General features: G+C 50.3%; 1 protein-coding gene across 1 annotated transcript in view; it reads left to right on the top strand.

Annotated features, from left to right (window-relative positions):
* LOC119971827 (synembryn-A-like) overlaps positions 1–21041 on the top strand; it is a 48957-nt gene that overhangs the window by 11956 nt on the left and 15960 nt on the right. The window contains exons 3-4 of the mRNA XM_038808024.1: positions 9560–10165; positions 15775–15869. Of these exons, the coding sequence (XP_038663952.1) occupies positions 9560–10165; positions 15775–15869 (701 nt within the window). The remainder of the gene's footprint in view (positions 1–9559; positions 10166–15774; positions 15870–21041) is intronic.

The following is a 21041-nucleotide window of genomic DNA, read 5'->3' on the forward strand; positions in this document are numbered from 1 at the left end:
ATCCATCCACCCCCATCCAGCACCCTCTCCCATCCCTATCCAGCCCCCCAACCCCATCGAGCCACCCTCTCCCACTCCCATCGAGCCACCCTCCCCACCCCCATCTAGCCCCCCTCTCCCCACCCCCATCCAGCCACCCTCTCCCCATCCCCATCCATCCACCCTCTCCCCACCCCATCCATCCACCCTCTCCCCACCCCCATCCATCCACTCTCCCATCCCATCCATCCACCCTCTCCCCACTCCCATCCATCCACTCTCTCCCCACCTCCATACATCCACCCTCTCCCCACCCCCATCCAGCCACAGTCTCCCCACCCCCATCCAGCCACCCTCTCCCAACCCCCATCTAGCCACCCTCTCCCCTCTCCCATCCATCCACCCTCTCCCCACTCCCATCCATCCACCCTCTCCCCACCCCCATCCATCCACCCTCTCCCCACCCCATCCATCCACCCTCTCCCCACTCCCATCCATCCACCCTCTCCCCACTCCCATCCATCCACCCTCTCCCCACCCCCATCCATCCACCCTCTCTCCACCTCCATCCAGCCACCCTCTCCCACCCCCATCCAGCCCCCCTCTCCCTACCCCCATCCAGCCACCTTCTCCCCACCCCCATCCAGCCACCCTCTCCCCACCCCCATCCAGCCACCCTCTCCCACCCCCATCCAGCCCCCCTCTCCCTACCCCCATCCAGCCACCTTCTCCCCACCCCCAACGAGCCCCCCTCTCCCCACCCCCTTCCAGCCCCCCTCTCCCCACCCCCTTCCAGCCCCCCTCTCCCCACCCCCTTCCAGCCACCCTCTCCCCACCCCTTCCAGCCACCCTCTCCCCACCCCCTTCCAGCCACCCTCTCCCCACCCCCATCCATCCGCCCTCTCCCCACCCCCATCCATCCGCCCTCTCCCCAACCAGCCACCTTCTCCCCACCCCATCGAGCCACCCTCTCCCCATCCCCATCCATCCACCCTCTCCCCACCCCCATCCAGCCACCTTCTCCCCACCCCCATCCATCCACCACCATCCAGCCACCCTCTCCCCTCGCCCATCCACCCCCCCTCTCCCCACCCCCATCCAGCCCCCCTCTCCCCACCCCCATCCAGCCCGCTCTCCCCACCCCCATCCAGCTCACCTCTCCCCACCCCCATCCAGCCCCCCTCTCCCCACCCCATCCAGCTCCCCTTTCCCCACCCCCATCCAGCCCCCCTCTCCCCACCCCCATTCAACCACCTTCTCCCCACCCCATCCAGCCACCCTCCCCACCCCATCCAGCCACCCTCTCCCCACCCCATCCTGCCACCCTCTCCCCACCTCCATCCTGCCATTCTCTCCCCCCCATCCTGCCACCCTCTCCCCCCCCATCCTGCCACCCTCTCCCCCCCATCCTGCCACCCTCTCCCCACCGCCATCCGTCCACCCTCTCCCCACCCCCATCCATCCACCCTCTCCCCACTCCCATCCAGCCACCCTCTCCCCACCCCCATCCATCCACCCTCTCCCTACCCCCATCCATCCACCCTCTCCCCACCCCCCCTCCAGCCACCCTCTCCCCACCCCCATCCAGCCACCCTCTCCCCACCCCCCATCCATCCACCCTCTCCCCACCCCCATCCATCCACCCTCTCCCCACCCCCATCCATCCACCCTCTCCCCACCCCCATCCATCCACCCTCTCCCCACCCCCATCCATCCACCCTCTCCCCACCCCCATCCATCCACCCTCTCCCCACCCCCATCCATCCACCCTCTCCCCACCCCCATCCATCCACCCTTTCCCCACCCCCATCCAGCCGCCCTCTCCCCACCCCCAACGAGCCCCCCTCTCCCCGACCCCATCCAGCCACCCTCCCTCCGATCCAATCGAGCCGCCCCCTCTGGGGCGTCCCCTCACTGCCCGCACCCCCTCACTGACCCCTCCAAATTTCTCAACTCAACCTCCCACTCTCTCTTCCCAACCCCTCAACTCCAGCGACCCGCTTCTCAATCCATTGACCAACTCTTTTCCCCATTCTCCTAATCCCACATTATCCAGTATGCACTGCATGGTAAGCAGTAGAGGGGGGCATAAATTTAAAGCTAATATGTGGAAACAGTGTTTCAGTGCAGTGCCTGAACAGTCAATCTATGCAACAAGAACAGGCTTCCTAGGGAGATGATGGAAGCATTTAAAATTGATTCAGACAATCACAGGTTAGAGAGGTTCCTTTGAGAAACAACATCATAGTAAATGAGACGCAATGTACGGCAAGTGTAGCAAGCTTTGGAGGAACCAATGACTTTGCATCGATGCTTTCTAAAGCTGTCTGGCAGTGGGGGATTTCCTCACCCCCTTGTCTGTGCCTGCTGTTGACTCATTGATAGCAATTATCCACTGTGATTAGTCAACAACTCCATTATCTTTGATTCATGTAGAAAATGTCAGTTGTCAAAAGTCTTCTACTGGCAAGTAAATTGTTATTTGGGTTTCGAGATGGTTGAGACAAAGGCGGCGTTTAGAGAGACAAGGCAAGACTAGAATACTAAATGACTTCTTCGTGTCGGTGTTGGGAGTAAAGATGGTGGAAGGGCTTGCCGCAATCCTCTTATCTTCCTTACAAATGGGAGAGATGCCAGAGGATTGGTGAGTGGCAAATGTGACGCTGTTAGCCATACAAGAGGGTATAGGCCAGCAGAATGGGCAAACAAGTACAGTGAATGTGATGTGATGTATTGCACGGTTCTAAAGAGTGAGCAGGGACAGCGGGACCCGCAGCTTCATCTTCATGGATCTTTGAAGCTGGCAGGTTATAATTAGAGGGTTGTTGGCAAAGTGCTGCATAGATCGAGGTATTTAGTGCCTGGGTATCTTGTACTTCGTTAATAGAGTTATCGATCGAGTTATTGAATGCAAATGCAGAGACGTTATACTGAACCTCTCTCAAGGTTGGGCTACGTTTAGAGTATTGTGTCCAGTTCTGGTCACTACAATATAGGAAGGCTGTGAAGGTAAAAAGGAGATTTATCAGAATGGTTCCGGGGTGGAGAATTTTAGCTACAGGGTTAGGTTGGATAATCTGGGATTGTTCACCTTGAAACAAAGAGGACAGAGGGGAGATTTGATCAAGGTGCACAAGGTTATGACAGGTTTATACAAGATAAACAAAGCGAAGCTGATCCCATTAGTTAATGGGACAAGATATAGAGGGTACATATTCAAGGCTTTGTGCTAGAGATGCAAAGGGGAGGTGTGCAATAACTTTTTTATGCAATAAGCTTTTTCCAGAAACTCGCTGCCCACAAGGGTGGTGGATGCAGAGGTGTTGATTTCAATAGGATGAGCATTTGAGGGAGGTAAACCGGGATATAGTAGGGAAATGGCTGGACTGTGCCTACAGAATGCTGGCATTGACTCATTGGGCGACTGGCCTGCTGCATTGATTCTTTGATGGCCAGGATAGCAGAACGCGAACTAGATAAACATTGGTCTTTCATCCATTCCGTAATTGCTCAGTTCTGCCCATTCTAACCTTTCTCGTGCTTATGGACATTGCTCTCGTTATTCCGGCCCTATTCTCGACCTCCCCTCGTCAGCCAGTCTGTAAAAGACACCAACGTCTCCTAGCTTGAACTCAAACTTAAAGATTGCAGATCTGCTCACCTCCTTTTCGATTCCCGGCCTCCTTCCACCTCAGGGCTTTAAAACCCAAACTCCGCAAAAGTTGATCACTGTTCCCTGATTTATCTGCTCATCTCCCTGATCCTTCTCTACCTGGCTTTCAAATCTAAGCTTCTCTGTGAAATGAAGTCTCCTTACAGGATTGAGTCGCTCTTGGAGAATGCGGCAGTACGCTGATCCCTGAACAAGTGCGCCACGCCGGTGATTTATTCCAAGGTCAGGTACACTGACAATGGGCAGAACCTTCGAGGAATGTGCCGCGTTCTCCTTCAAAGATGCAAACAAATGAGTTTTACAATAAAATTCACACTGGCCCGTCCCTCAGCAAATCACAAACAACGGAACTGATCTCACCCGAAAGGGCAACAGAGGGAGAAAAATGTATGATAGCGATTCAGTAGTGAGTGTAGTTTGTCACTGATTCTACAGTGAGTGGGGTTTGATGCGACCATCAATTCATTCAGAGACACAAGTTGAAGTAAACTGTGGCTTTAATCGGCTTACAACTGAGCCTGCCTGCGACTATGCTGAACTGAGGGCGGACTCGCAGGACCTGCAGCACTTATACTTCCTGCTGGGGGCGGAGCCCTGTACATGCTCCTCATCTCCCCCTGTGGGCAGAGCCGCGCAACGGCTCACATACAGAGCCCACAGGGACACAGTAACGTACAGTGTGAATTTATAGTGGTTACACATTCACCACAGGGTTTACTCCTGATCTCCAGCCTGGTTCTAGTGAATCCACTAACAGTGTTAGCCGAACCGCCTAGCTCTACCCTGAGAGCCTTTCATCAACCCTGGAACCTTCCTCTGGTTGTGTGTTTGGAAATGTTGCTCCCCCCTTTGTGAAGTCCCAATCCACAGAGGAATGGAAGCTGGGAAACATTGTTTAACTGCTGGATTACATGGAAGGATCAGACTTTGCCTCTTTTGAGTCCTTTGGGAGAATTACCGTGCCCAACTGAAGAACCCTCAGCCGGGCCTCCTCTCTCAGCCTCCAGGCCTGTTCTCCTCTCTCAGCCTCCAGGCCTGTTCTCCTCTCTCAGCCTCCAGGCCTGTTCTCCTCTCTCAGCCTCCAGGCCTGTTCTCCTCTCTCAGCCTCCAGGCCTGTTCTCCTCTCTCAGCCTCCAGGCCTGTTCTCTCTCAGCCTCCAGGCCTGTTCTCCTCTCTCAGCCTCCAGGCCTGTTCTCCTCTCTCAGCCTCCAGGCCTGTTCTCCTCTCTCAGCCTCCAAGCCTGTTCTCCTCTCTCAGCCTCCAGGCCTGTTCTCCTCTCTCAGCCTCCAGGCCTGTTCTCCTCTCTCAGCCTCCAGGCCTGTTCTCCTCTCTCAGCCTCCAGGCCTGTTCTCCTCTCTCAGCCTCCAGGCCTGTTCTCCTCTCTCAGCCTCCAGGCCTGTTCTCCTCTCTCAGCCTTCAGGCCTGTTCTCCTCTCTCAGCCTCCAGGCCTGTTCGTCTGGTATCTGGAACTTGCTCGGGGCTAATCTCATTAAAACCCGGGGTTCAGTCTTTGACTCCGTCTACATGCACACAGTAACATTGTCGAGACGGCTTGATCTGTTAATGATTGCCTTTCAATCGCAGCGGAGCAGTAAAATATCATTCACTCTTAATAGGTTCAGAGGAAATAAGCTCGTGGAGTGAATCAGGATTGGAAAATCTGATGTTGAACAGATGGATATTTGCCTTTCTCTGGCACGTCACAAATAGAAAAAACCTGCTCTTTGACATTAATCTCCACCTTGTGATTTATAGTCAGGCATTTCAAATGTATTATAGACAATCTCTGTTGCTGGTAAAATTTATAACAGAGCTAATAACCAATTACATTTTGAAAGGAATTTACATAGATATAAAATAAATTACATTTATATCGCGTCTTTCACGACCTCAGGGAGAGCTAATGTTCTTTAAAACCAATGAAGCTTTTTTTTAAAGTGTCATCGCTGTTGTAGTGAAGGAAACACAGCATCAAATTTACACACAGCGCTGCCACAAACAGCAATGTGATAATGACCAGATAATGTGCTTTCTGTGATATTGGTAGAGATATATCTGTTCACCGAGACCCTGGGGAGAACTTCCTGCTGCTCTTCAAATTGTGCATTTGGATCTTCTTTGTCCAGCCGAGAAGGCAGACTGGGCCTCAGTTTATTGTCTCATCTGGAAGTCATGCCCTCTGACAACTCAGTACTGCCCTCTCAACAGTGCAGGGCTCCCTCAGCACTGCCCTCTCAACAGTGCAGGGCTCCCCTCAGCACTGCCCTCTCGACAGTGCAGTGCTCCCTCAGCACTGCCCCCTAGACAGTGTAGAGCTCCCTCAGTACTGCCCCCTAGACAGTGTAGAGCTCCCTCAGTACAGTCCCTTCAATAGTGCCGTGCTCCCTCAGTAATGCCGTGTCGACCGTGTAGGGCTCCCTCAGCACTGCCCTCTCGACAGTGCAGGGTTCGCTCAGCACTGCCCTCTCAACAGTGCAGGGCTCCCTCAGCACTGCCCTCTCAACAGTGCAGGGCTCCCTCAGCACTGCCCTCGACAGTGCAGGGCTCCCTCAGCACTGCCCTCTCGACAGTGCAGAGCTCCCTCAGCACTGCCCTCTCGACAGTGCAGGGCTCCCTCAGCACTGCCCTCTCGACAGTGCCGGGCTCCCTCAGCACTGCCCTCTCGACAGTGCAGGGCTCCCTCAGCACTGCCCTCTCGACAGTGCCGGGCTCCCTCAGCACTGCCCTCTCGACAGTGCAGGGCTCCCTCAGCACTGCCCTCTCGACAGTGCAGGGCTCCCTCAGCACTGCTTTTTCGATAGTGCCGGGCTCCCTCAGCACTGCCCCTCCAATAGTAACCAACACCCACTACCCAATGTAGACCTCCCCCAATTAAACCCCTTCCATACTAACACCTGCTCCCTAGAAGAAGAACAACTGACATGAATCGAAACAGGTTGGGATAATATCTGGATGTGAGTGATTGAAGATTGGAGAAGCTGGAACTAGGTTACCTGGAGGTGTGATCAAACTGCGCTCCACAGCTTCAATAGCATCATTCCAAGTGTCAAATTTGATTTGGGAGCTGGCCAGCTGGGCAATGACACCCTGGGAACTGAATATCCTCCAGATTCGCTCTAATCAAATTTAGGAACTCCAAAGTCTCCACAGACTCTCGGTTAAATTTTACAGCTTCAGAGTTTCTTCACCCATGTATGCCCCCCCCCACTCACCCACCATGGTCATCCTTCACCAACCCCTCCCCTCGCTTCCTGGTGTCATAGACAGCTTTGTGGCATTTACATAGAACATACAGTGCAGAAGGAGGCCATTCGGCCCATTGAGTCTGCACCGACCCACTTAAGCTCCTCACGTCCACCCTATCCCCGTAACCCAATAATCCCTCTTAACCTTGTTTTGGTCACAAAGGGCAATTTAGCATGGCCAATCCGCCTAACCTGCACGTCTTTGGACTGTGGGAGGAAACCGGAGCACCCGGAGGAAACCCACGCAGACACGGGGAGAACGTGCAGACTCCGCACAGACAGTGACCCAAGCCGGGAATCGAACCTGGGACCCTGGCGCTGTGAAGCCACATGTCCCATCACCATGTTTCCTGTATCCCTCCACCCATTCCACCGCCCTGATCAGCCATGATGATGATGAATAACGTAGCAGGCTTGAAGGGTCGAATGGCCTTCTCACGCTCCTATTTTCTGTGTAATAGGAGGAGGCTATTCAGCCTCTTGAGCCTGTTTCACCAGTCAATTAGGACAAGGCTGGTCTGTATCCTTTGCCCCATTCTATTCTGTATTCTTTGATAAGCTTGCTCAAAAAGAACAAAAACTCTTATCGAGCTGGAAAGCTTTAACTGAATCCCAGAGTTTAGAACTTTCTGGGAATATGGTTCCAGGTTCCCACGCGTCCTTTGCGTGAAAGAGTGTTTCCTCACATCACCCCTAAACTGCTTGGCCCTAATTTTAAAATTTCATTCCCACCCTCCAGATATCCCCAACAACCCCCGTGATCATTTTAATCAGCTCACTCATCATTATTGTGGGGATTAATGAGGCGTCGCCGTCTTTTCTGAGGTAAATTCCGTGCAACCTACGTACTGAGCTACCGAATGGAACAGGATGGGAGAAATAAGCAGCTTTGTGCTCAGATTCTTGCCCCATTGTGTGTCTGCTTTGACAACAGCAACAGGTTTTGTTTACATCTGCTGGCAGGTCCGTGGAGAGATGGAGTTGTTTGTTGTGAATCTATTTCTGGCTGCATGCTCTCAGGAGTTCCCACCCATTTCTAACCTGTTTTTGTGATGTCAGGTACCGTGGCACCTGGACGCGATATAACCTGTTTGGTGGGAGAGGGTCTGTCAGGTACAACTGTAATAATTAGCGTATCAATCCGATGATACCTCCCGACATTCGTACAACCGCCCTCACTGAGCTACCGCTGTCACTGAGCTGGCAACAGGAATACAGGGCGACACTTTTTCAATACCATTCCAGTTAAATTAACTTTCATTATTTGTCAGGCACTGGGATCAGAGGAACGGGATCAAACGTAGTTCCTCAGCAAAATCAGCAGCAACTCAGATTTGACAACAACTTTCCTTCGACAGCACCTCCCAAGCTCCTAACCTCTTATCAGTTAGAATGACACGGCAACAGACGCTTGGGAGCACATATAGTTAGATTTACATATTATGTCTATGTAGCACATACAGAGCAGACATGATCTTATTGAACAGCAGAGCAGGCTCGAGGAGCCAATTAGCCTACTTCTGCTCCTATCTTGTATGTTTATATAACACCACAATTCCCCTCCAAATCTCACACCATCCTGACTTGAAAATATATCACTGTCCCTGGGTCAAAATCCTGTATCTCCCTCCCTAACAGCACAATGGGTGGACCTTCACCACATGGACTGCAGCCGTTCAAGAAGGCGGCTCACCACCACCTCTGGGGAATCTAAAAAGGGGAATAAATGCTTTGCCTTGCTGGCGACATTCAAATCCTGTGGATAAATAGAAAAAGGTAATTGGATAAATATTTATTTGCCGGGCTTTGGGGGATGCGCAGGGGAATGGGACGAATTAGATAGCTCTTTCAAAAGAGCTGACACAGGCATGATCCCCTCCGGGATACAAAATTCTATGATTCTAGGAACGAAGAGATTTGAATTACATGTTTCTACAATCAAGGTTTTGAGAGTGGGCGGCACGGTAGCACAATGGGTAGCACTGTTGCTTCACAGCTCCAGGGTCTCCGGTTCGATTCCGGGCTTGGGTCACTGCCTGTGCGGTGTCTGCACATTCTCCTTGTGTCTGCGTGGGTTTCCTCCGGGTGCTCCGGTTTCCTCCCACAAGTCCCAAAAGATGTGCTGTTGGGTAATGTGGACATTCTAAATTCTCCCTCGGTGAACGCAAATGGGTGCCTGAATGTGGTGACCAGGGGATTTTCACAGTAACTTCATTGCAGTGTTAATGTAAGCCTACTTGTGGCAATAACGATTATTTAAAAAAAAAACAGGGCATGATTCCTCACAAAGGGATATTGAGGCAGAGACTGACTGTTGAAATGGGAATTGGAGAAGGATCGGAAAGCGAACTATATAAATGGATATCGGGAAAGGGAATAGCACCAGAGCAAATGTGACGGACTGATCGGCCTCTTGCTGTATTTTGTGAATCTGAGGTATGACAAACCATCTGTTAAATCTAGATAATGTTCACAGAAGCATGAAAGACGATGCCACCTGTCCCCCTATTTCATTACACCACACAGACCCATTTCATTTTGCACTGCCTTGTGATGGACACAGTGGATAAAAGTGTACATGGGTATAAAGATGTGAATGACTTCAGTTGTGATCTGTTTCTTCACCCTCATTATTTTCTTTCCATTTGACCTTTGTTTCTAGAAACTCGGCAAGTTGGTGATCAGGTTTCTGGAGCGAGATTTGCAGCCAGCATGCCAGTTGGTCTGTTTGGGAACAGTGCGCATTCTATCCCGGGACAAGAACAACCTGAGGCCATTCACCACCAGGGGAGCCATGGGGACTCTGGCCAAACACGCTGGAATTGATTATAGTGAAGAACGGGTGGATGGGTTGCCTGACGTTGACGTGATAGTTGAGGCTCTGAAATGCCTCTGCAACGTGGTGTTCAACAGCCCCGCAGCACAGGCGATTGGTGCGGAGAGCTACATGGTGCTCGGCCTAGCCGAGCGACTCAAACTCTACAATGGGAGGGACCTGACACACGAGGTCAAATTCTTTGACTGCCGTCTGCTCTTCCTCCTCACCGCTTTGAGGCTGGACATCCGCAGGCAGCTGGGTCACGAGCTGCGCGGGGTGAGTCTGCTGACTGACGCTTTGGAGAGCACGTTGAGTGTCAGGTGGTCGGACATGTATGAGGTGGCCACTGATGGACCCCCACTGGCCCGTCACCAAACCGACTGTGCAATGGAAATCCTGAAGATCCTCTTCAACATCACTTTCGACTTGAACAAAAGAGAAGTGGATGAGGTGAGTGACTCCCTTTGTTCCTCTCACTCTAATCATTCCTTCCTGTCAGGTCTGAGAGGCTGTGATAAGGGAGCAAATGAAGAGTTAATACCAGCCAACCAGCTTTATAAAGATGAGGAAGGGAAGTGGTGTTCCACAAAGCTCCGCTTTGGAGCCATTGTTCAGGAGCCATTGGGAGTCAGGAATACAATTTCAAAATCTGGGCAATATAGTTAATGCAGAGGAGGACGGTGACAGAATATAGGAAGCCATCGATAACCGGAGTTACCGAAGTGGAGGAGTTATGTTAAACTTGTATCGAATCCTGGTTTGACCACACTTGGAATACTGTCCATGGCTCTGGTCTTCATGTTGTATATAATAAGATGTAGAGGAACTGGAGAAGATGCAAAAGAAATGCTCCGATGAGGATTCAACTGAGGAAGGAGCAGTGCTCCGAAAGTTAGTGATTTGAAACAAACCTTTTGGACTTTAACCTGGTGTTGCAAGACTTCTTACTGTGCTCACCCCAGTCCAACGCCGGCATCGCCGCACCATGGCTACCATCAACACTTTAAAAAACTATACAGAGAGAAGATCTCTACAGGGCAGAAGGAGACCATTCGGCCCATCAAGTGCATCAAAGCTTCCACTTGGGACTATCTTTTATTCTTTCATGGGACGTGGGCGTCGCAGACTATGTCAGCCTTTATTGCCCATCCCTAATTGCCCTTGAGGGGGCAGTTAAGAGTCAACCATATTGCTATGCTTCTGGAGTAAGATAAGGGTGGCAGATTTCCTTCCCTAAAGAACATTAGTGAAGCAGATGGATCAACAATGGTTTCATGGTCATCGTGAGACTTTTTTTAAAATTCCAGATTTTTATTGAACTCAAATTTCACCAACTGTAGTGGTGGGACTTGAACCAGGGTCTCCAAGCATTACTCTAGGTCTCTGGTTTACTAGTCCAGTGACAATACCACTACGCCACCACCTCCCGTATTAGACACCCATATTAGGGCCATAAAAGAGCATTGATATAAGATGGTCACAAATAAAGCCATTGGGAATTCAGGGGAAGCTTCTTTATCATAGAATTTTAGAATCATAGAATTTACAGTGCAGAAGGAGGCCACTCGGCCCATCGAGTCTGCACCGGCTCTTGGAAAGAGCACCCTACCCAAGGTCAACACCTCCCCCTATCCCAATAACCCAGTAACCCCACCCAACACTAAGGGCAATTTTGGACACTAAGGGCAATTTATCATGGCCAGTGACACAAGCCGGAATCGAACCTGGGACCCTGGAGCTGTGAAGCCATTGTGCTATCCACAATGCTACCGTGCTGCCGAGAGAGTGGCGAGAGTATGGAACTGACTAACAGGAGGAGTATTTGAATAGATACATCCAAGGAGAAGCTAGACACATGAGGGAGAAATGAATGGAAGGATATGCTGAGAGGGTGAGAAAATGCTCATGAACAGCGCAAGCATCAAAATGAACTTGTTACCTGTTCAATGCTGTTGCATCCTATATAAATTGCGAGTGATGAAGCTGATGTTTTCCAGGGACTAGGAAATAATTCTTGCAATTCCTAGAATTTACCTGAACAGGCAGATAGGACCAGAGCTTAACTTCTCATCTAAAATACAGCACCTCTGACAGTGTAGCACTCCCTCAGTACTGAGACTCTGAGAGTGCTGCATGCCCTCAGCACAGCCCCTGTGACAGTGCTGCACTCCTTTAGCACAGCTCCTGTGACAGTGCTGCACTCCTTTAGCACAGCCCCTGTGACAGTGCTGCACTCCTTTAGCACAGCCCCTGTGACAGTGCAGCACTCCTTCAGCACAGCTCCTGTGACAGTGCAGCACTCCTTTAGCACAGCTCCTGTGACAGTGCAGCACTCCTTCAGCACAGCGCCTGTGACAGTGCAGCACTCCTTTAGCACAGCCCCTGTGACAGTGCTGCACTCCTTCAGCACAGCGCCTGTGACAGTGCTGCACTCCTTTAGCATAGCTCCTGTGACAGTGCAGCACTCCTTTAGCATAGCTCCTGTGACAGTGCTGCACTCCTTTAGCATAGCTCCTGTGACAGTGCTGCACTCCTTTAGCATAGCTCCTGTGACAGTGCTGCACTCCTTTAGCATAGCTCCTGTGACAGTGCTGCACTCCTTTAGCATAGCTCCTGTGACAGTGCTGCACTCCTTTAGCACAGCTCCTGTGACAGTGCTGCACTCCTTCAGCACAGCTCCTGTGACAGTGCTGCACTCCTTCAGCACAGCGCCTGTGACAGTGCTGCACTCCTTTAGCACAGCTCCTGTGACAGTGCAGCACTCCTTCAGCACAGCGCCTGTGACAGTGCAGCACTCCTTTAGCACAGCCCCTGTGACAGTGCTGCACTCCTTCAGCACAGCGCCTGTGACAGTGCTGCACTCCTTTAGCATAGCTCCTGTGACAGTGCTGCACTCCTTTAGCATAGCTCCTGTGACAGTGCTGCACTCCTTTAGCATAGCTCCTGTGACAGTGCTGCACTCCTTTAGCATAGCTCCTGTGACAGTGCTGCACTCCTTTAGCACAGCTCCTGTGACAGTGCTGCACTCCCTCAGCACAGCCCCTGTGACAGTGCTGCACTCCTTCAGCACAGCTCCTGTGACAGTGCAGCACTCCTTTAGCACAGCCCCTGTGACAGTGCTGCACTCCTTCAGCACACCCTCTGTGACAGTGCTGCACTCCTTTAGCACAGCTCCTGTGACAGTGCAGCACTCCTTCAGCACAGCGCCTGTGACAGTGCAGCACTCCTTTAGCACAGCCCCTGTGACAGTGCTGCACTCCTTTAGCATAGCTCCTGTGACAGTGCTGCACTCCTTCAGCACAGCGCCTGTGACAGTGCAGCACTCCTTTAGCACAGCGCCTGTGACAGTGCAGCACTCCTTTAGCACAGCCCCTGTGACAGTGCTGCACTCCTTCAGCACAGCGCCTGTGACAGTGCAGCACTCCTTTAGCACAGCTCCTGTGACAGTGCTGCACTCCTTTAGCATAGCTCCTGTGACAGTGCTGCACTCCTTTAGCACAGCTCCTGTGACAGTGCTGCACTCCTTTAGCATAGCTCCTGTGACAGTGCTGCACTCCTTTAGCATAGCTCCTGTGACAGTGCTGCACTCCTATAGCATAGCTCCTGTGACAGTGCTGCACTCCTTCAGCACAGCTCCTGTGACAGTGCTGCACTCCTTCAGCACAGCTCCTGTGACAGTGCTGCACTCCCTCAGCACAGCCCCTGTGACAGTGCTGCACTCCTTCAGCACAGCGCCTGTGACAGTGCTGCACTCCTTCAGCACAGCCCCTGTGACAGTGCTGCACTCCTTTAGCACAGCGCCTGTGACAGTGCTGCACTCCTTTAGCACAGCCCCTGTGACAGTGCTGCACTCCCTGAAGGATTTAGACTGTGTCAGTTGAGGAATTTTGAAACCATCAATTCAAGGTTACCAGCCATTCTTGTGATTACTGAAACTCAGTAGAAATTCAAGTTAAAACTTATCAGGTGCAAATAAGAATTGTTTTATTTGACTTCTATTGATTACAACTTGAAAGTCATTTAAAAGGCAGTTTGTAGACAATTTGAAGCTTTCAAAGAATCACAGGAATTATCTTCTCAGACAACAGCTCAAAACATAACTTTTAAAAGTCAAAGTCTGAAAATGAAAAATGAATACAGAGAGACAGTGAATAGTTCAGATCAAAGTATAGATGTCTAAAACTCTCTCTCTTGACACTCTATCTCTAGCCTAACTCTCTCTCCCTAACCTAACTCTTCCTGACTCCTCCTCTAAAATGGTGGCAAAATCCCCGATGGTTATACTATTTCATATCTGTCTTAAGCGATCTGATCACACCCCAATATAATCCTAATTGGTTTGGGTTAGACTCAAACACATTTGATTTGATGGCAAGCTGCCCATCTTCAATATGTACTTGTGCATGTTAAATAATGCGATATTGTGCTTCATCAAAGCCAGCAAAAACTGGTCTAATGCTGACCTGACTACTGCAACAATGGAGACCTCATGCTATCTCGTCATGCCATGCTGGACATGACTCCGAAAATATAATTCAAACTGTCTATTTCAATCTAGTAAAGTAAATTATGCTGTTTTTATAAAATTGTTGTTTTGAGAATGTTGGAATCAAATATATTTGATTTGATGTTCTAACTGTCCATTTATTAAAAACAAGGCAACGCAGTCTAAAATGTTTCAGCTTGTACAAGTCATGGGATGTAACTCACCCTAATCTCGAACGGCGTGAGAACAGTAGAACCTTCACTCCTACCACCTCGTTGCCATGGATTCAGCCCTTGTCCTTGGAGAAATGTAATGAGAAGTGTCTGTCTTATCGGACTTCTGTGTTACTTTAAAATTATGACAATGAAATTTGCAAAAATGTGTTTTTTTAAATTTTAAAACTGGGAATTAATATTTACGCTTAAACAGCTATTTGTTTTACCTATATTAGGTGTATTGGAAATACCTGGCTTCTACACTCCCCCTGTGACAGTGCTGCACTCCCTCAGCACAGCCTGTGTGACAGTGCTGCACTCCCTCAGCACAGCCTGTGTGACAGTGCTGCACTCCCTCAGCACAGCGCCTGTGATAATGCTGCACTCCCTCAACACACCCTCTGTGACAGTGCTGCACTCCCTCAGCACAGCCTGTGTGACAGTGCTGCACTCCCTCAACACACCCTCTGTGACAGTGCTGCATTCCCTCAACACACCCTCTGTGACAGTGCTGCACTCCCTCAGCACACCCTCTGTGACAGTGCTGCATTCCCTCAACACACCCTCTGTGACAGTGCTGCACTCCCTCAGCACAGCGCCTGTGACAGTGCTGCACTCCCTCAGCACAGCGGCTGTGACAGTGCTGCACTCCCTCAGCACAGCCCCTGTGACAGTGCTGCACTCCCTCAGCACAGCCCCTGTGACAGTGCTGCACTCCCTCAACACACCCTCTGTGACAGTGCTCCACTCCCTCAGCACAGCCCCTGTGACAATACTAACCCTCAGTGCAGCGCTCCCTCAATACTAACCCTCAGTGCGGCACTCCCTCAATACTAACCCTCAGTGCAGCGCTCCCTCAGTACTAACCCTCAGTGCAGCGTTCCCTCAGGACTGCTACTCTGACCGTGCAGGACTCCCTTGATGATTCACTTCAGTTACAGTTCCTATTTGCTATGACCAATCTCACCACAGTGTTACAAGATAATTATGGATGATGGTATGCCGGCATGGTTGTGCAGTGGTTAGCACTGCTGCCTCACGGCGTTGAGGTCCCAGGTATGATCCCAGCCCTGGGTCACTGTCCGTGTGGAGCTTGCACATTCTCCCAGTGTCTACGTGGGTCTCACCCCCCAAAACCCAAAGATATGCAGGGTAGGAGGATTCAGCTCGTCCAATCCAATTGTTCTTTCAATGGTTCCAAGATTTCTGCTTTTGATACTCTCTCTGGGCATCACTCAATCCGAAGCAGGATTTTTGAGATATGCCAACAGTTGTTGGAGACTACAATATTTGGGGAGGTGTCTGTGTGGATTTCTGATGTTTGGCTGTGGTATAACCCTTGTTCCTTGTACTGGCAGGAAGATGCTGCTCTTTATCGCCATCTTGTTGCCATCCTGCGACATTGCCTCCTGGTCAAAGCAGATGGCGAGGACAGAACGGAGGAACTACACAGGTAGGATCAGCCATGTGGGGGTGACTGTCCTCTCATTTCCCCCATCCAGCTCGTGACTTTCTGCCCTGTTTACCCCACTCTGAAACTTCATTGCTGTTTTCAAAAAGGGAATATGAACCAATCCATGGAAACACAAACCGGTTAGGTTGATGTCTATATTCAAAATAATAAAATATCTTGAATACAATTAAGAAATAGTGCTTGTTTCAAAAAGGCCGGTCATGCTTAAACAAACTTGGTGCATTCTTCATGGGAGTAACAAGCATGGGGAGCACTAGTGCGCTGGATGGTCCCAGGGATGGAGGACTTAAATTAAATGGAGAGCAGGAATAATTGAATAGCTGTTTCAATGAAAATGAAAATCGCTTATTGTCACGAGTAGGCTTCAATGAAGTTACTGTGAAAAGCCCCTAGTCGCCACATTCCGGCGCCTGTCCGGGGAGGCTGGTACGGGAATCGAACCGTGCTGCTGGCCTGCTTGGTCTGCTTTAAAAGCCAGCGATTTAGCTCAGTGAGCTAAACCAGCCCCTCATAGAGCTAGCACAGGCATGATGGATCAAATGGTCTCCTTATCTGGTGCAGGAATTACCATAGCCATAGAATTTACAGTGCAGAAGGAGGCCATTCAGCCCATCGGGTCTGCACCTGCCCCTACTTGAGCCCCACGCCTTCACCCTATCCCCCTTTATCCCGGTAACACCACCTAACCCTTTTGTCTAAGGCAATTTAGAATGGCCAATCCACCTAACCTGCACATCTTTGGACTGTGGGAGGAAACCGGAGCACCCGGAGGAAACACACGCAGACACGTGGAGAACGTGCAGACTCCACACAGACAGTGACCCAAGCCCGGAATCGAACCTGGGTCCCTGGAGCTGTGAAGCAACTGTGCTAACCACTTTGCTACCGTGCTCCCCTATGAATCTCTGATTCCCGATGTTTTATTTTGTATTCACTCAAGGGATGTAGGCTTTGTTGGCCAGGCCAGCATTTATTACCTATCCCTAATTGCCCTTGAAAAGGTGATAGTGAGCTGCCTTCTTGAGCTACTGCAGTCCATGTGCTGTAGGTACACCCACAGTGCTGTTAGAGAGGGATTTCCAGGATTTTGATCCAGTACAGCGAAGGAACGGCGATATATTTCCAATTCAGGATGGTGAGTGACTTGGAGGGGAACCTTCAGGTGGTGGGATTCCCAGGTATCTGCTGCCCTTGTCCTTCTCGATGGTAATGGTTGTAGGTTTGGAAAACGCTGTCTAAGGAACCTTGGTGAGTTACTGTAGTGCATCTTGTAGATGGTACTCACCGCTGCTACTGTGTATCAGTGCTGGAGGCAGTGGAACATAGGAACGGGAGTAGACCATTCAGCCCCTTGGGCCTGCCCTGCCATTTCATGAGATCTTGGCTGATCTGTGGCCTAACTCCAAAAATCTGCCATTGGCCCATATCCCTTAGTATCTTTGCTTAAAAGATATCTATCTGTCTCAGATTTAAAATTAACACTTGTTCCAGCTTCTACTGTTGTTTGTGGGAAAGTTCCAAACGTCTACCATGTTTTACATGAAGAAATGCTTCCTAACATCTGCCTTGAACGGCCTGCGGTCTGCCCCTAACGGTTGGACTGTGCCACCTAGTTTTAGAGTCTCCAACCAGTGGAAATAGTTTATCTTTATCAACCCTGTCTTTCCCTGTTAGTATCTTGAATACTTTGATCAGATCAACCCTTAATCTTCTAAATTCCAGCAAAAACAAGCCTAATTTGTGTAATCACTTTTTGTAACTTAACCCCTGTAGTCCAGGTATCATTTTTGTAAACCTACATTGGACTAGCCCCAAGACCTCCTTCCTAAGGTCTGGTACCCAGAACTGCCCACAGTCCCAGGATTTTGTACAGCTGCAGCATGACCCCTGTCTTTATATTCATAATAATAATAGTGATCTTTATTGTTACAGATAGCTTACATTAACACTGCACTGAAGTTACTGTGAAAAGCCGCTAGTCGCCATATTCCGGCGCCTGTTCGGGTACACGGAGGAAGAATTCTGAATATCTAATTCACTTAACAGCACGTCTTGTGGGACTTGTGGGAGGAAAGGTAGCACTGTGGATAGCACAATTGCTTCACAGCTCCAGGGTCCCAGGTTCGATTCCGGCTTGGGTCACTGTTTGTGCGGAGTCTGCACATCCTCCCCGTGTGTGCGTGGGTTTCCTCGGGTGCTCCGGTTTCCTCCCACAGTCCAAAGATGTGCAGGTTAGGTGGATTGGCCATGATAAATTGCCCTTAGTTGCCAAAATTGCCCTTAGTTTTGGGTGGGGTTACTGGGTTATGGGGATCGGGTGGACGTGTTGACCTTGAGTAGGGTGCTCTTTCCAAGAGCCGGTGCAGACTCGATGGGCCGAATGGCCTCCTTCTGCACTGTAAATTCTATGAAACCGAAGCACCTGGAGGAAACCTACGCAGACACGGGGAGAATGTGCAGACTCCGCACAGACAGTGACCCAAGTCAAGAATCGAACCTGGGACCCTGGAGCTCTGAAGTAACAGTGCTACCCATTGCTACCGTGCTGCAAAAGTTTAAGGTGGTGGATGGGTGCTAATCAAGCAGATAGCTTTGCCCTGGATGGTGTCCAGCTTCTTGAATGTTGTTGGAGCTGCACTCACCCAGGCAAGTGGAGAGTATTTGATTACACTCCTGAGTGTTCCTTGTAGATGGTGGACAGGCTTTGTGGAGTCGGGAGGTGAGTTCCCCGCTGCAGAATTCAGAGCCTCTGATCTGCTCTTGTGGCCACAGTATTTATATGGCAAGTCCAGTTCAGTGTCTGGTCAATGGTAACCCCCAGGATGTTGATGGTGGAGATTCAGCGATGGTAATGCCATTGAATGTCATGGGGAGATGTTGGATTATCTCTCTTGGAGACGGTCATTGCCTGGCATTTGTTTGGCGGGAATGTTACTTCCCACTCGTCAGTCCAAGCCTGAATGTTGCTCAGGTCCTACTGCATATGGACATGGACAGCTTCACTATCTATGGAGTTGCGAATGGTGTTGAATACTGTGCAATCTTCCGTGAACATCACCATTTCTGACTTTATGATGGAGGGAAGGAGACTGATGAAGCAGCTGAAGATGGTTAGGCCTGAGGAACTCCTGCAGCAACATTTTGGCACTGAGATGATTTACTTCCAATGAGCACAACCTTCTTCCTTTGTGCCAGGAATGACTCCAATCAGTGGGGAGTTTTTCCCCTGATTCACATTGACTTCAGTTTTGCTAGGGATCCTTGATGACAGACTTGATCAAATGCTGCTTTGATGTCAGGGGCAGTCACTCTCACCTCACCTCGCGCATTCAGCTATTTTGTCCATGTTTGCACAAAGGCTGTAATGGGGTCAGGAGCTGAGTGACCCTGGCGGAACCCAAACTGAGTGTCCGTGACCAGGTTATTGTTGAGTAAGTGCCGCCTGATGCATTGTTAATGACCCTTCCATCACTTTGTTGATGATCGAGAATAGGTTGATGGGGCAGTAATTTGCTGAGTTGGATTTGTACTGCTATTTGTGCACAGAACATATCTGGACAATTTTCTGCAATGCTGGTAGCTGGCAGTGTTGTAGCTGTACTGGAACAGCTTGGCTAAGGGGTGAAGCTAGTTCTCGAGCACAGGTCGTAAGTACTATTACCAGACTGTTGCTCTGTGTATTGCATGCTACGTCTACTGTTCAACATGCAAGTGGTCCTGTGTTGCAGCTTCACCAGATTAGGACCTCATTTTTAGGGGTGGTGTTAGGGATATTGCTGTTTCTAACATGCCCTCCTGCACTCTTCATTGAACCAGGGTTGATCCTCTGGCTGAATGGTAATGGAAGAGTGGGGGTTAGTTAGCTCAGTTGGCTGGACAGCTAGTTCATCATGCGGAGCGGCGCCAACAGCACTGGTTCAATTCCTGTACCGGCTGAGGTTATTCATGAAGGCCCCCCTCCCCCCTTCTCAACCATGCCCCTCGCCTGGATGTGGTGACCCTCAGGTTAAATCGCCACCAGTCAGCTCTCTCTCAAAGGGGGGAGCAGCCTACAGTCCTCTGGGACTGTGGCAGCATTTATGTTTACATTTTAATAGTAGAGTGGCGGATATGCTGGGCCATGAGGTTGCATATTGTGGTTGAATACAATTCTGCTGCTGCTGATGGCCCACAGCACCTCGTGGATGCCCAGTTTTGAGTTGCTACATCAGTTTGAAATCTATCCCATTTAGCGCAGTGGTCGTGCCGCACAACACAATGGAGGGTATCCTTAATGTGAAGCGGGGACTTTGTGCTCAGAAGGACTGTGTGATAGAACATAGAACAGTACAGCACAGAACAGGCCCTTCGGCCCTCGATGTTGTGCCGCGCCTTGTCCGAAACCAAGATCAAGCTATCCCACTCCCTGTCATTCTGGTGTGCTCCATGTGCCTATCCAATAACCGCTTGAAAGTTCCTAAAGTGTCCGACTCCACTATCACAGCAGGCAGTCCATTCCACACCCTAACCACTCTGAGTAAAGAACCTACCTTGGATATCCCTCCTATATCTCCCACCCTGAACCTTATAGTTATGCCCCCTTGTAACAGCTACATCCACCCGAGGATTTAGTCTCTGAACGTCCACTCTATCTATCCCCCTCATCATCTTATAAACCTCTATTAAGTCGCCTCTCATCCTCCTCCGCTCCAAAGAGAAAAGCCCTAGCTCCCTCAACCTTTCCTCATAAGACCTATCCTGCAAACCAGGCAGCATCCTGGTAAATCTCCTTTGCACCCTTTCCAATCCTTCCACATCCTTCCTATAGTGGGGTGACCAGAACTGCACACAATACTCCAAATGTGGTCTCACCAGGGTCATGTACAGTAGCAGCATAACCCCGTGGCTCTTAAACTCAAGTCCCCTGTTAATAAACGCTAACACACTATAAGCCTTCTTCACGGCTCTATCCACTTGAGTGGCAACCTTCAGAGATCTGTGGACATGAACCCCAAGATCTCTCTGTTCCTCCACATTCCTCAGAACCCTGCCGTTGACCCTGTAATCCGCATTCAAATTTTTTCTACCAAAATGAATCACCTCGCACTTATCAGGGTTAAACTCCATCTGCCATTTGTCAGCTCAGCTCTGCAGCCTATCAATATCTCTTTG

This window comes from Scyliorhinus canicula, chromosome 9 (assembly GCF_902713615.1).
Source record: "Scyliorhinus canicula chromosome 9, sScyCan1.1, whole genome shotgun sequence".
Taxonomy (NCBI): Eukaryota; Metazoa; Chordata; class Chondrichthyes; order Carcharhiniformes; family Scyliorhinidae; genus Scyliorhinus; species Scyliorhinus canicula.